Source organism: Zerene cesonia, chromosome 8, assembly GCF_012273895.1.
Source record: "Zerene cesonia ecotype Mississippi chromosome 8, Zerene_cesonia_1.1, whole genome shotgun sequence".
Classification (NCBI taxonomy): domain Eukaryota; kingdom Metazoa; phylum Arthropoda; class Insecta; order Lepidoptera; family Pieridae; genus Zerene; species Zerene cesonia.
Genome location: NC_052109.1, coordinates 1774747 through 1788961, shown reverse-complemented (window position 1 = coordinate 1788961; position 14215 = coordinate 1774747). Strand labels below are relative to the sequence as shown.

Here is a 14215-nt window from a genome sequence, read left to right as displayed (position 1 = left end):
ATACAATGTTTTTTAATGCAAAATGTTTATTTGTACAATAAATACAAATCATACTTGCAAATTATGATAAAATAAATCTCATGACTTCACTTAAAACATTACAATTTTATTGAATTTATTAAACTGAGTCATTTCATATAAAAATTAATAAAACGGGGGAAAAGATTTGCACCATTCAAACAATATAGAACTCCTTTATAAATAACTTAAAAATAGAATAGAGAAACATAAAATATCTTTTGTACTAATTACATCAACTTAAACTTCATAACTACGGTTACAGTTCTGCTATTAATGCCGCAAAACAATTTGTGATGAATAATTGTGTTGCATAGTCTATAAAGATTACAAACGTTAATAATGAATATTGACTTACATTAGAATGATAAAACTTGCATATTGGCATACTACATTGCCAAATTAAGAAATGTATATCGCCACGGTCAGTATTAATGAGATCATTATAACGAAATATTAATTATTGTAGTAGGTATATAGAGGTTGGTGCTAACTTACAGCATAAACAATGTTAAATAAATATTTATTAGTCTTGTTCAATGCTTGCATGTAAGAAAACTAATTGCATTAAATAATTCGTTACCTCACTATTAATTAATAACAAAAAATTAACATAAACCATAAATGATAACCACAGACAATGTCCTTTTTAGAGGGAAAATGCTATTCATTCGAATTTTGAAGCTTGAAATAAAATCTAAAGGATGCCATCTATTAACACCAGCCGCTGTACTTACGATATAATATGGGAGTTAATTACAGTAAATATCCTTAGGCTAGGCCTCTAGACATAATGATCACTTGAGCTTCTTACCATTGCAACGCCATTAGTGGCCATTTACAAAAACCCCATTCTGTACAGCCTTTTAAATCTAGATTCTCTCAGTTGTGTAATAATATATTTTTGTAGTTTCGGCATATTAAATGTGAATTACGGTTATAAAATAATATCATTATATGGTATTTACTTCTGTTTGATTTTACGTTTTTTTGATCTTATACTTTAGTTTCCCCCGAGACTCGCAGCAAACTCGTAGCAAAACATTCAGGACAAATATTTTAGGTAACATATTAAATTATCAATTCATGTATACCTATGCATACTTATTCCCTCTTTACAGTATTAGCTTTCCACATTTGTTTTGTCAGATTCTGACATCTTCCATCTATGATATATATACCATACCCTTAAATTCTGAATAATTTAAACATAAAAAGAACCAAAATATACCCAATATATACTTTACACAACTGAGCCCATGGACTCCAACTAACCACATAAATATATCAAATGTAATATACAATACATGCATTTTTAACTTCTATTCTAACATTGATATTATATAATTTCATTCAAAGTTACCACTTCATGCTTATAAAACAAACCTTATCTAGATTAAATTGATATTTGTGCTATATATCACCATTAACACAATGGGTTCATTTCAGATAAGAAAATACAGAATACGCTTAATAAATTTTTGCCATTAAACTGTTAGCGAAATTTATAATGTGTTGTTATATTTTCCTTAAGCTGGAATTGATTCGAATACGACAATAGATTACTTATTGTTAACGGTACCTTAAAAACATATGCCTTTATAGCATAGGTATATATACTTTGCAGAAATTCATCAAGAGCATCCATTTATGAACAAGCTGATTGTGAGTTAATATATTATAAAATTATCTCTGTTTATAGAACATAAAATTAAACTCAATGAAGAAAAATCTTAGGACTAGACCACGTTAAGCACGAATAAAAAAACAAATACAACAGTTTCCCTTAGTCTGTGAAACAGTTGGCGAACTAAAATTTTGTGCTATGAGCGATTTTAAAACGTTTGGCATTTATTTCGTAGCTACCTTAACCAATTACATACAAAGAAGTATTTCAAATTCGAAGGGACGTTAAATAAACGTATAATTCATATTTCAGTCAAGAACGTGGTTTGTCCTATTTCGGATAGCAACGATCAGAGAACACAACTTAATCGAATTTGGCACAACGGATACGTGCATGTACATAAAGGAAGAGCACCACGGCTTTGTAACCGTGAAAATAAATCATCCCAGCGTTAATGTAGCATCAAGCTTACGGCGTATACAGAATACACTAACATTACATCGTTTACACCCTTACGCTCACACAGCCACATAATAATAATACACATAGATCCACTAACGACTCCAATAACTTCAATTATTGAGAATATTTACTCTATGATATCATGGAACGTTCCTTTGCACAAGGGCATCTACATCCTACAAAAAAATTAAGAAAGACACGCAGCAATAGAAAACTATTTTTCTAAGCTGGCTCGGAGTTAATTTCGTTATGAAATTACGATTTGGTTATCAATTTAATACTGACATTCAGTCATTGTAGGATAATGGGTAATTCATATTTCGAACATATTCAATGATTATATTGTCTATGATACAATTTAAAATGAGAAATCGACGAGAACCTTGGCTTTATTTATAAAAAAAAATATGCTGCATACACAATACGACTGTCGCCTGCCTACGTACAATAAAAAAAAAAAAAAACAAATCACAGATTAAAAATGAATAGTGCTCCGATCAGCACGAACCTAGTGTGATATGTGCCAACTTAACTCGAAATTCGGTTTCACCTACACACGTATATAACTTACATACATGGAAATGTCACGAACCATTATTCATTTATTATTGAGTACACACAGTAACTAACTACAACTACATGACTATGATGTATTGAGCTTCTATTATGCAACTTGAAATACATCGTAACACCAATTCTATAAAATCGTAAAATTACATTCTAATTTGTCGTTAAACTGGAAACATTCTCTTAAATATCCTTATAATTTAGACGCTCAGCTGATTTGTTTTATATATAATAATAACGCATGCATAATTATTATTGTTTTCACGATCGCACCATGTTTTGTCAAACGCAACACGATAAAAGCCTTATACTAACAGTCATTATGAAACATTTAAACGGCCGAGCTGTTAATAAGTGACTCGAACTAGACATTTTTTTTTAATATCCATTGACAATATAAAATTTCTAACAATTTTGCCACCGAAAATTGCTACGGATACTCAAATCACACAACAAAAGCTTAAAATGGCAGCTCGATAAATTAAGTAACGCATCTACATAGAGCCTCTTACATCCATTTTGGTTTCTAGAACCTTCTATCACCAACAATTACTTTTTTTTTTCATTTTCCGCAAGAAAAATCACAATATTCTTGCCTTTGATGGCGATGGAGCTGGGAAGATATTGACATATCTTGTATCAGTGATCAGTCTCTGAACAATTTTATTTTGTTTGCTGTAAGTCTAAAAATGAAAAAGCTTTCGGCCGATTGGCTAATTCAGTCGCAGCGCTAATCTTTTCAGGGAATTAAATAGTATTAAAATTTTGCATAATATATTAATATTCAGCGCGTACATATACATCGTATGCGACTGATTGACTATCTCCTCTCCGCACTTGCAGCTTTGGTTTTCCGTATTTCATTACCATAAGCTTAGAACAACATAAGACAGCTGATGTTATAAAATAATATAAGAATAATTGCATTACATTATTATTCGAACACGCGAAGTGTCACAAAGAAACACGTCGAAAGACGATATAAACTTTGACTAACAACCAAATTGACCTGCAGTTTTCAACCGCTTTTTCACTACAATTTTCGAGAAAAATTTTCATACTCGCGACTGTGTGTGAAATAATAAGACCAAGAAAAACCTAGATGCTGTTTTTGTTGTTCACTTCACATCACCCTTACATGCGCGTGCGCATCACACATACATAGAAAGATGCACGGGTGCGCCACCAAAGCTGCAAACGCCAGATCAGGCTACATAGAAAAGCTAGGTCAGTCGTCAGAGCGGTCTATGCCTCGATCTAGATCTAGGTTACGATCTAGGACTCGGGCGGCGCAAGCGGCGCGCCGCAGGTGGCCACCGGGAACGTCTTGACGTGCGTCTGCCACTGCGTCGAGAGTTGGAAGAACTTCACGCCGGTCCACTCGGTGCCGTCGATGTACACTGAAAATGGGTTTATATTTGCTATTTGGTACTGTTACAATGAAAAAAAATTAACAGATATATATATTTGCTTTAACTGCATCATGTAGTTCCAGAAATGGCAAAAGTTTGTTTACTATAAAAACAACACACTACATGTACATTTTTATTTTGTAATATCTTATTTTCTGGTTATTAAATATATTGTGAACGTGAAATAAAGGCTATAAATGTGTTATATAAAAATATTTTGACTCAATATTCACCAAAGAAACTATTGTAATATTTCTTTTTTAACTTAATTTAACTATTTTCTGTGTTAAATAATAAAAAGGTAAATTAAAATGTCACCTTTAAGCGGCGTATGAGATCCTTTGGCAGAACAGATGAGTCGCGCCACGCCCTCCACGCTGTGCGCTCGCCCCGCTTCGCTCTCGCCGCTCTTCTCTTTCTTCTTTCCCAAGCGCATTACTGCAGTTAAAAAAGTTTATATTATCACATAAGTATGCCACCCTTTTCAAGTAATGTGCACATAGAATTATAATTTTCCATCAACTACCCATAAAAAAGAACCTCAAAAAACACTTGTAACACATACTCTTCTGCTTCTTCTCCTTGGTGAGGTACGTGATGGCGAGGTGATGGTTCTGTCGCGTGACGAGCAGCGCGCGGAAGGCCGCCTTCACCGTCACCTTCCCCCCGCCGCCCGCGCCCCCCTCGCACCCCTCCGCGCTCTTGCCGCCGCTCGCGCCGCCCACCTGGGAAATACACCATATTGAAATGAGTATTTATTAGTGTACATATTATTTGTCCATAAAATACGTCATGTTCTTAAACCTTTTTTTTTAATTTGTCACTGGAGGTTGATTTGTATGTTTATGTTAGCATGTATTAACGACTAAATTCAATCTTGCTACCTATCGCATAAAATATTTTTAAAAGATGCGACAATAACTGGTCAATAAACAGGATGTGACAACCTTCAATGCAGCAGGCAGTAGCGCACACTGGGTAGTCAACTGTTCCAGCACCAAGTCCAGTATATAGTTTACAAAATCCAGCTGTGGCTATGTTTGGTACTAGTAGTACGCAACACCGGTAGATGACTCACCAGCCAGTAGTCGAGCTGCAGCTCGAGCGGGTCGAGCGCGGGCGGCAGCGGGTCGGGCGCGGGCGTGGCGGGCGGCGAGGGCCGCGCGGGCGGCGAGCCCTCCTCCCCCTCCAGCGAGGTGCCGCACGCCTCCGCCCACCCCACGCGCACCTCCTGCGCACGCACAATTCGTCTTACATTCCAAAACGCACCTTCTACGCGTCGTCTCGCGCCTAACTTCAGTTCAGTTGTAAATATACATCATATTTACATCAATTTATGTGATGGGGCATAGTTTTAACATAATTAAGATGATACAAAATATCATGTGTATGAGAAAAATGAACATTAATATTTTTTAAGATGTAAATAAATTAAAATTGCAACCAATCATGTGTTAGATAATTTTTCGACCTCTACAACTTTATTATATTAACAATGAAGTATAAACTTACGGCGATGAAAGGAACGAATGTCTGACTAGAATCCTCATCACCGGACTTGTCTCGGTACGCGACCATCGCCTCGCCGATCGGAATGTTGTTCACCGGACCGATGCTGTTTAAATACCTGATAGATATTTCAAATTAACGAATAAACAAATTAATAAACTAACATTAAAAAATTTATTAAGTTTACAAGAAAGATTTTTATTACCATATAGTTTCCTTATATTATGTATTTTATATTAACACATACATAGAAGCCTCTAACCTCTTAGCCAATAGAAAGTAGATTTAGTTGTGACCACAAAAAACACAGAAAGCGAGAAACATTCAGCAAAAAATAGGTCGAATTTCGAGCACTTCAGCTCTCCCCAAGTACCTAGCGATCCTGGACGACATCTCCGCGATGTCCGCCATGTTCGCGTCCGCGGCGCGCTCGCACAGCGCCGTCCACGCTTCGCTCGCGAACAGCGCCGCGTACGTCGGGTCGCTGGCCGCCAGGTAGCGGGACACCGTGCATTGACCTGTTTTAAGAATTGTTGAAGTTATGGTTTTCTTTTATACGATTTGAAGTGAACAAAATGTTATCACTACATGGTATAAAACAAAGTCGTTTCCCGCGTCTGCTTCTATGTATGTATGTATGTGTGTATGTATGTATGTGTGTATGTATGTATGTGTGTAATGTATGTATGTATGTATGTATGTATGTATGTATGTATGTATGTATGTTTACATCATTAAAACTGCACAACGAATTTTAATGAGTTTTTTTAATAGATACGAGTGCTTCGAGAGGAAGGTTTCGTGTATAATAACACGAATTGAACTACTCCGAATTTAACCGAAACCGCGGGCAAAAGCAAGTTTACGATAACATAAAATATTAATTCGTGCGAAATTGTATCTTTATTCATACGGAAACGAAAGTATGGATCTCGAGATACGAAGCTTTATGAAATCTTTATCACCAACAGATATGTTTTAGTATTACGCTATCACTATAAAACATACACTTATATGCACGCACACTCGCACGCAGTGACGTACACGCACACGCACACGCACACGTACACGCACACGCACACGCACACGCACGCACGCACACTCACCGACGGGTATGATGTAGTAGCGCAAGGGCGGCGCGTCGTGCGGGCGCCGCGCGGCGAGCTCGGCGTGCGCGCGCAGCCCGCCCGCCGCCGCCGCCTCGCCGCCGCACACGCACATGCGCAGCGCGCGACGGCTTCCCCTGCACACGTAATAAAAAAGGATGAATACATGTATCGAGTATCATTGGCCATGTCACGTCGCGTATATGTAACAACAAAATAAATATTTCTGAAACTTGAACCGATAAGTACAACAAGAGAATACTTCGTTTAAGATATCTAAATTGCATCACGCTATTAACCAAGAATCCCCACGCAGAACACCGAATACATAATATACTGACTGCTTAGCGGCCCGCGCGAGCACCGCCTGCAGCAGCGGGCGCGCGTCGGGCACGACGCCGGGCGGCGCTATGGCGGCGGGCACGGCGAGCGCCTGCAGCGCGCGCGCCAGCGCCCCGGGCGCCACCGCCACGCACTCCGGCACCGGGCCCTCCTCGCCCAGCACGCGGCTCACCTGCTCCGCCATCGTGCGCCGCGGCTGTTGGTGCCACGTACACACAGGGATTCAGACAAACGCTCAAAACGCTCCGAAGCTCGGGAAACTTCGTATAATCATTTATAGAGTTAATAGTCGAAAACGAGTCAGTAATAATTACATAAAATATTGAATAATTAGAGTTATAGTCTCCAAACTAGCTTTGGGACAAGCGATCCTACCACCAAATTTCATACAAATTCATTCTAAAATTCCTTATAAACATATAACCATCAATCCATCCTATCCTAGCAATAGGGCGTATTGCTAGGATAGGATGGATAAGATTGGTAAAACTAGCACAGACCTCTAAGGCAGTGGGGCTGAGTGCGATCAGGTCGTGGGCAGACAGCGGTCGCTCCGTCCCAATCACTAGAGAGTTCTTCTTCCTGGCGCCAGACGCTGGCGTCAGGTTGCCGCCGCTTGTTGCGCTACGGAATAGTCGTGAGCGTTTGTCCTCCTGTAAGATTAAGTTTCATTCATATATTTAGAAAAAAATATATAATATAGTACCGATGTTATTATTCAATTTACTATCACGTTTATTTGGTATTGGATTTTATAAATAAATTATAAATATCAACTTTTAGAGGTGGATTTGAAAATCCCAAACACATAAAAAGAACTCTTTGTATCTAGTCCTTATTCCTATGGGTGTATAAAGCTACAAACCTTGGTCTCATTAGGAGGCGAGCTGGACACCGACGCTCCAGAGACCGGAGCGTCCAAGGTAGCATCACCGTCGCTGTTCCCCTCACTCCCTCGCTCATCCCCCGCTGAACTACGTACAGCTTCCGATTCTATATACCGTATGAACAAAATCAATACATTTGCCTGTATTTATTTAAAATCGTTGCACTTTCAAAATTGCTGCTTTTCAACATTTGGGTGCTATTTTGGGCCATATACTTAAGTCTTAAAGAGTAAATTAGCATTTTTTGGAAGCACATCGATAAGAATATTATAATCTTGAAAGAGCTTCGAAGAGACAGTAAGGATCAGAAGGAACAGTTGAGCTATAGGATAAAAGGAACATAAAACAATTTCATTTTAATAAAATTGAAATATAGTCAATGTTAGTAAGATAGGAAAATAATTTTATCGTCTTCATTTGTTGGGTACTGACTTTCATCGATTTCTTAAAAACAAAAAAATACAACACAATACAGTACAATCTGTTAGGTAACGCAAATTATGAGGATTCATGAGTAATCATAACTCTTAGATAAGAATGATAAGAAACAGTTAAAAATAGATTTGTAGAATAAGTGTCACAGCGCATGAAAAGAAAGCGAAATAAAACAAAAGACAATAACACAAGAAGCTTGCTATATAAGTGCGGTAAATTATTCTAAAATATTTTTATAAAATTTATCATAAAAAAAATTGTATAAAAATATGTTCGTCAATTATTTTTACTGTGCTCTGTGTGCAATTATGTGCAATGTTAGTATGTAAAATTAAATAAATGTTTTAAAACATAAATAAATGAAACAGACGCAGTATACACCCATGTTCGAAACACGTAAATTTAGATTCCAAGTTAATCCCAGCTCAGGTCACGTTGAAAAAGTCTTAATTCATTATTAATATATGAAGTAAGTGCATAAAAGAATCCAGATAGGAAAAGTCTATTTATTAAAAGTAAATAGAAAAAAAACTAAACCGATTTCTAACTTTCACTTGTACAAAACAACATTGTACCATAAATAAAATAACTACTTATAATTTCTTACTATTCTTAAATGACACAGGCTATATCTTAGCGACATAAAACAGCAGTCACAAATCCCCTACTATATCCCAGTGACATAGTGTACATTTGAAATTATATTATCCAACATAGCACACGATCGCACGCAGCGCTAAGTACCTGTGAAGGAGATCGCGTGGAGGCGGTCGCGCGGGCGCAGCTCGGCCGCGGACGCGAGGCTGGCGTGCCGCGTCACTGCGCATGCGGTACGCTTACGTGGGGCCGGTGGCGGGCGCGTACGCGTGCGACGGTGCGGTGCAAGTGCGCAATCTTGGTTTTGTGTGTGTTTTTATGAATGTAGGCGATTAGACAAGTGTGTGTTGCCAATAAATCAACACACTTATTCACATATGTTAGTGAATGAATTTTGTTTTGAAGTATTGTTTTCTTTTGGGGTATTGTAATTTTGCGTAGTCAATTTCAAACAAAACACCGTCTTCAGTTATAACAATGATACTTTAGTCTGAAGCAGACTGGACGGCGTAATCACAGTTCAAAATATAATAATAATACGATTTGCGCACGTCGCATCACACCCTCGCACACGCACATTGGTGAAGTGTCAGTAAGTGTGGACACAAAATGTTTGATTAATAATGTATCCAGTGTTTTTAATTCATGATTGTGATTGCCACTTCCACCCACACATGCACTAAACTATGCACACAGCATTACGTATACAAAACACAAAATTATGCAATGAAAAACGACACATCTACCTACATTTCATTTTCATCTGTTATACTTATGCAAAATAAAAATAAAGCAACTATACAATGCACGAATTAAATGTTCATATAAAATCATAATTTAATGTTAAATATCTTTACTGGTTATGTATGTAAAGTCATTATTAACGGTATATAATAGTGCTAAATTACTATTTATTTATTGTAACATGTAAAACCACATATTTTCTAAATAACTGTCTTGAATATACTTAAATAATGCTATCAAAAAACATTAATCAAAATACATATATAACTTCAGAATCAAAAATAATATAATTCAACTAAAGGCATATGGGTGACGTTGGTACTTATTATAAAACTGATTGGCTATCTATCTCCTATAACAGTAAATGAATATTCTTTTAAGCCTAATAAATATTAAAACTGCAACACTGACCACCAACAATAAAGAAACAAAAAAAAAAACACAATGGCGGCGTTCGAATTTCGCGGCAAAACATTGTCAATATTATACGTCAACGTCACGTGTCAATGTCAACGTCATTTACCATTGGAGTGCCGGTGGTGGTCCTGGTTGGCGAGGCTGCGCGAGCTGCTGAAGAAGGGACGCAGCGAGGGTTTTGGCGTAGAACCGATGCTGATGGTGTCCATCTGGTCTGGCCCTGAGTCCTCCCCCTCGCCGCACGAGAGTGACTCCAGCTCCTGGAATGACTGTGGCCTTTTATTTTATGATCTAGTCTGATAATAATGTTGTTCTTTCTTTGATAACGGTCGTGAAGCAATATAAAATATAATTCCTACTTTTTAATACAAGACACAATCATTATATTGTTTTTATATAACGCTTCTGTGTATAAAACGAATGAAATTCCACTTCGCTTTTGACAAACATATTTCTCAGAACTCAAGTGTATTCAAGCCGATTGCTTTTTGTCTCTATATTCATCAATATCACTTTATCCAACAGCAGCACACAGTCTATCTTTCACCCAGGTACCACACAAGCAAGCGACTAGTCTATAGAGATAGACTAGCGTTATTACTCATTAATATCACTTTATGCAAAAGTAGCACACAAATCACCATTTAGCCAGGTACCACATTAGCAAGCGATCGAGGGCCATAGGCTAGTCTATCAATGATGACGACTGTTCCCACCCCGTTGCACCCACCTGGAACAGTTCGTCGATGTCCCGCTGCGCGTTGTGGTTGTCCCGCGCCGCGCCGCGCTCGCCCATCTCCTCGGGCACGCGGAACCGCCGCAACAACGCCGCGAACTTCTGCTTTAGGTTGCGTTGCTGGAATTATAAAGTTCAATTCAAACATTTTCATATTGCTTAATTGTCGTAACATTAAATGAAGAAGCGTTTAGATGCGCTTTCGAATCGTTTTTTAAGAAATATAATACAATTATATTGGTTGCTACAAATTTTATTTCTAACGAGTCATGTTCAAGTTCAAGTATCTGGTGAATTTCTGGCCAGATGATATGGGATCCCATATACTGAACTAACCTAGTTTTCCGTCCGATTCGAGTACTAAGGTTTTATTTATATTTATAAGAGGGAAAAATGAATTATTAGTCTTTTCATTCTACTTGTTTACTACAGGACACAACGAAGGCCACTCCGTGACAAATTAGTAAGCGAGTCAAAGCGATAAATCCATGCTTATGTTCGTCAATTTATTGACATAAATTGGCATGGACCGCCGTCTAAGTAAAGGAACTTATAGTTAATCACAAAACGAAATCATCATTTTTAAATATGCCACGCAGAACACAATTACATCGTCTGAAAAGGATAAAATTACTGCGATATTATTCAAACCACTCCATCACAATCCGTTCATGCAAATTTAATGTCAATGTTCACCCCACAAAGCACACTTTCAGATAGCAAAAATCTCGTAACAATAATTACCTGCATCGTATTCAGTAGTGCACATAATACTAATATCTTATCGTGATAGCTCCCGTACTAACTGATAACCAGTGACATCATACTTTTAGAGCAAGCGAAGTTGGTGTCAAGGCGAAACAGATATATGACGTAAGAAGGATGAAAATTTATCTGAAGTTTATTTGTTATAGTAGAGAAAGATGGGACAACTTTCCTTATTGTTTATGAAGTATAATTTGGTATCAAAAAATGTGTACTTCTTACTTTTGAGGATAATTAAATGAGAGGAATAATCAAGAGAGATAATTAAGTGAATAAAAGTAAGAGTGAAGTAAACTTCCAAATATTTGAAATGATGTGGCTTTAGATGTGTATCAAACCAAATAAGATGGGACAATTATATGTATTATAAGTATACATTAAAAAAAATTGGTAGAAAATTTAAGAGAAGCAAAATTTATTGATTTTGCGGATAATTTGATTTAGTGCTTTAAAGTCAGAATTCACAGGTACTTAAAAATATTGTTTTACAGTACAGGAACGAGAAATTGTTAAATATCCGTAATCCATTTTTCAAAAACAGCACAAGACAGTATGTGATATTATTTAAAAGTAATTATTTATGTGTATAAGAGTTAGAATAAATATAAAGACATAAAACTAACTACAAGAATTTTCTACAATTTCTACAACGCAGGCAAATTTGTGAAAATAGAAATTAACATATGTAAACTGTTTTCTCTTGGAAAAATATACACTGAAATTAATTTACAGACACAATAGTTTACATAAAATTGATCTCTATTTTCATAAGAATAAAACTGAACATCGCGTGCCGGCTCACCGCCAGCTTGCCGCGGCTGCCTTTGCGCTTGCTCGGCGCGTGTTCGAGCTCACTATCGCTGTCCCTCTCGTGCGCCTTCGAGCGGATATAGCTCTGTCTCTCTCGGTCCATGTAGCCCAGCTGCGTGCAAGCAATTTTATAGCGTATGGTTTACTTTAAAAGGTACTATATGTACTTTCTTCTAAAATAGTACGAGACATGTAAAATTGCGACCAATAAATTGTACAGCAGTCGCAACTTTTTTAATGTAAACCATATTTTTTGCATAAGCACATAAAATATTTTGTATCAAATATTATTAAACTTGGATGTATAATAAATATATAAAAAAACATGAATTCTACTAAAAATGTGAATATTAAATAAGTACTTTTATAAATAACAATAATATGTAGGCATATAATGTGATGTATGTCATATATTTTCAATATAAGCCTGACTATAGCGGAAGCCGTATTCTAAACATGCACTGACTCAGCTGTTCTTTTCTTCATATTTCAGCAACACTATCCTTACAATGAATAAGTCTCAAAATTGTCTCCAACATGTCCCTCATTTTTAAATAACATCTCATAATAAAACATTGACTTACGAGAAAATTTGTGATCACACGCTACAACGACATTTGGTATGTCGACACTACGTGTGGTACAATCACAATAAAACTTCTTTTTACTCCCATATAACTCCTACCGAGTCTTCACCACAATTACCTTAGTATAGGAGAAGTCTGCCTTATTGAACTCGATCTGTCGATGCGGCCTCCGCCGAGCCGGCGCTCCGTACGTCATGTCATCAGCTTCTTCCACTGAACTGAACTCGCCTTCTTCTTCTTCGTCTGAATAGCCTCGCTCTAGAAATAACAGTCATATTGTCAATATTTTAGTAAAATGACGATGGCTCTCATGGTTGGATGGCATAGATTTCTCTTAATATTTGTTTATTGTACAAATTTTTGAATTGATAATTATAACTAATACGATTTACTGCGGTTATAATTTGTGAAATTATTATTTTTTAAATGTAATGAAGTGATTTTATCGTAACTAGGGTAGTTGGAAATTATTATGTGCATAATAGTGTTCACACATATTCTGTTAACTAACTAGTGGGGTCGGTAGGAATCCGACATACGCCACGGCTCCTTCCTCGGAGCTGTGGGTATCTATAAAAAATTTCTCTACTCAAAAAAAGTACACTACACAGAAAAGCAAAAAAGAAGCTACAGGCACATAATGAGAGAAAAACAACATCTTACCGGTAATCAGAAGTGTGTTATTGTTCTTGGTGTCATGGTCTACAGGCGTCGAGGCGAGACCCGTGATGGTGAGTCGAGCGACCGGCTGGCCAGCAGCCGCGCCCACCTTGCCGCCCACGCTGATCAGCTCCAGTTCCATGTCCATGGACCTTTGCAGCACCTGCAGCAAATAAGATTATCCCTTAGAGATAAATGAAAATTGCTACCGACATTACTCCGGTGTGCAGTCGTATTGTTCCAACCATCCAAGTCAAACCTAGCGTTTAAGACCATTTTTATAAATAAGACAATATATAAGACCTCGCTGCCTTAGATCTTAGATTAGCTAACATTTTATCATACTTAGTTGACAAATTAGACTTGAGAATTTTTTTTTAAAAGCATAGAAATTTATAAAGCATTTCAATGCTATAAAACTAAAAATTAAATTAGACTTGATGATACAATTTATTTCAAGATACCAAAATCTGCTCTAGACTCTCTCTCTCTAGGTGTCGCATCCAAAAAAAAAAAAAAAGAGTTTATTTTCTC

The 14215-nt window shown here is 37.0% G+C and overlaps 1 protein-coding gene across 5 annotated transcripts in view; it reads right to left on the bottom strand.

Annotated features, from left to right (window-relative positions):
* Positions 1 to 3227: 3227 nt before the first annotated feature.
* Positions 3228 to 14215, bottom strand: part of LOC119828386 (phosphofurin acidic cluster sorting protein 1) — a 92015-nt gene continuing 81027 nt past the window's right edge. Inside the window, exons 4-19 of one of the 5 annotated variants that reach the window (XM_038350509.1) lie at positions 13685 to 13844; positions 13140 to 13279; positions 12427 to 12546; positions 10854 to 10979; positions 10230 to 10392; positions 9110 to 9184; positions 7909 to 8036; positions 7544 to 7696; positions 7043 to 7239; positions 6702 to 6838; positions 5969 to 6113; positions 5599 to 5713; positions 5165 to 5317; positions 4652 to 4811; positions 4405 to 4524; positions 3228 to 4074 (exon numbers count right to left, since the gene is read on the bottom strand). In XM_038350509.1, coding sequence (XP_038206437.1) covers positions 3950 to 4074; positions 4405 to 4524; positions 4652 to 4811; positions 5165 to 5317; positions 5599 to 5713; positions 5969 to 6113; positions 6702 to 6838; positions 7043 to 7239; positions 7544 to 7696; positions 7909 to 8036; positions 9110 to 9184; positions 10230 to 10392; positions 10854 to 10979; positions 12427 to 12546; positions 13140 to 13279; positions 13685 to 13844 — 2217 coding nt within the window. In that variant the 3' untranslated portion in view covers positions 3228 to 3949. The remainder of the gene's footprint in view (positions 4075 to 4404; positions 4525 to 4651; positions 4812 to 5164; positions 5318 to 5598; positions 5714 to 5968; positions 6114 to 6701; positions 6839 to 7042; positions 7240 to 7543; positions 7697 to 7908; positions 8037 to 9109; positions 9185 to 10229; positions 10393 to 10853; positions 10980 to 12426; positions 12547 to 13139; positions 13280 to 13684; positions 13845 to 14215) is intronic. The other 4 variants (XM_038350510.1, XM_038350512.1, XM_038350511.1 and 1 more) reach the window with 4 other exon arrangements.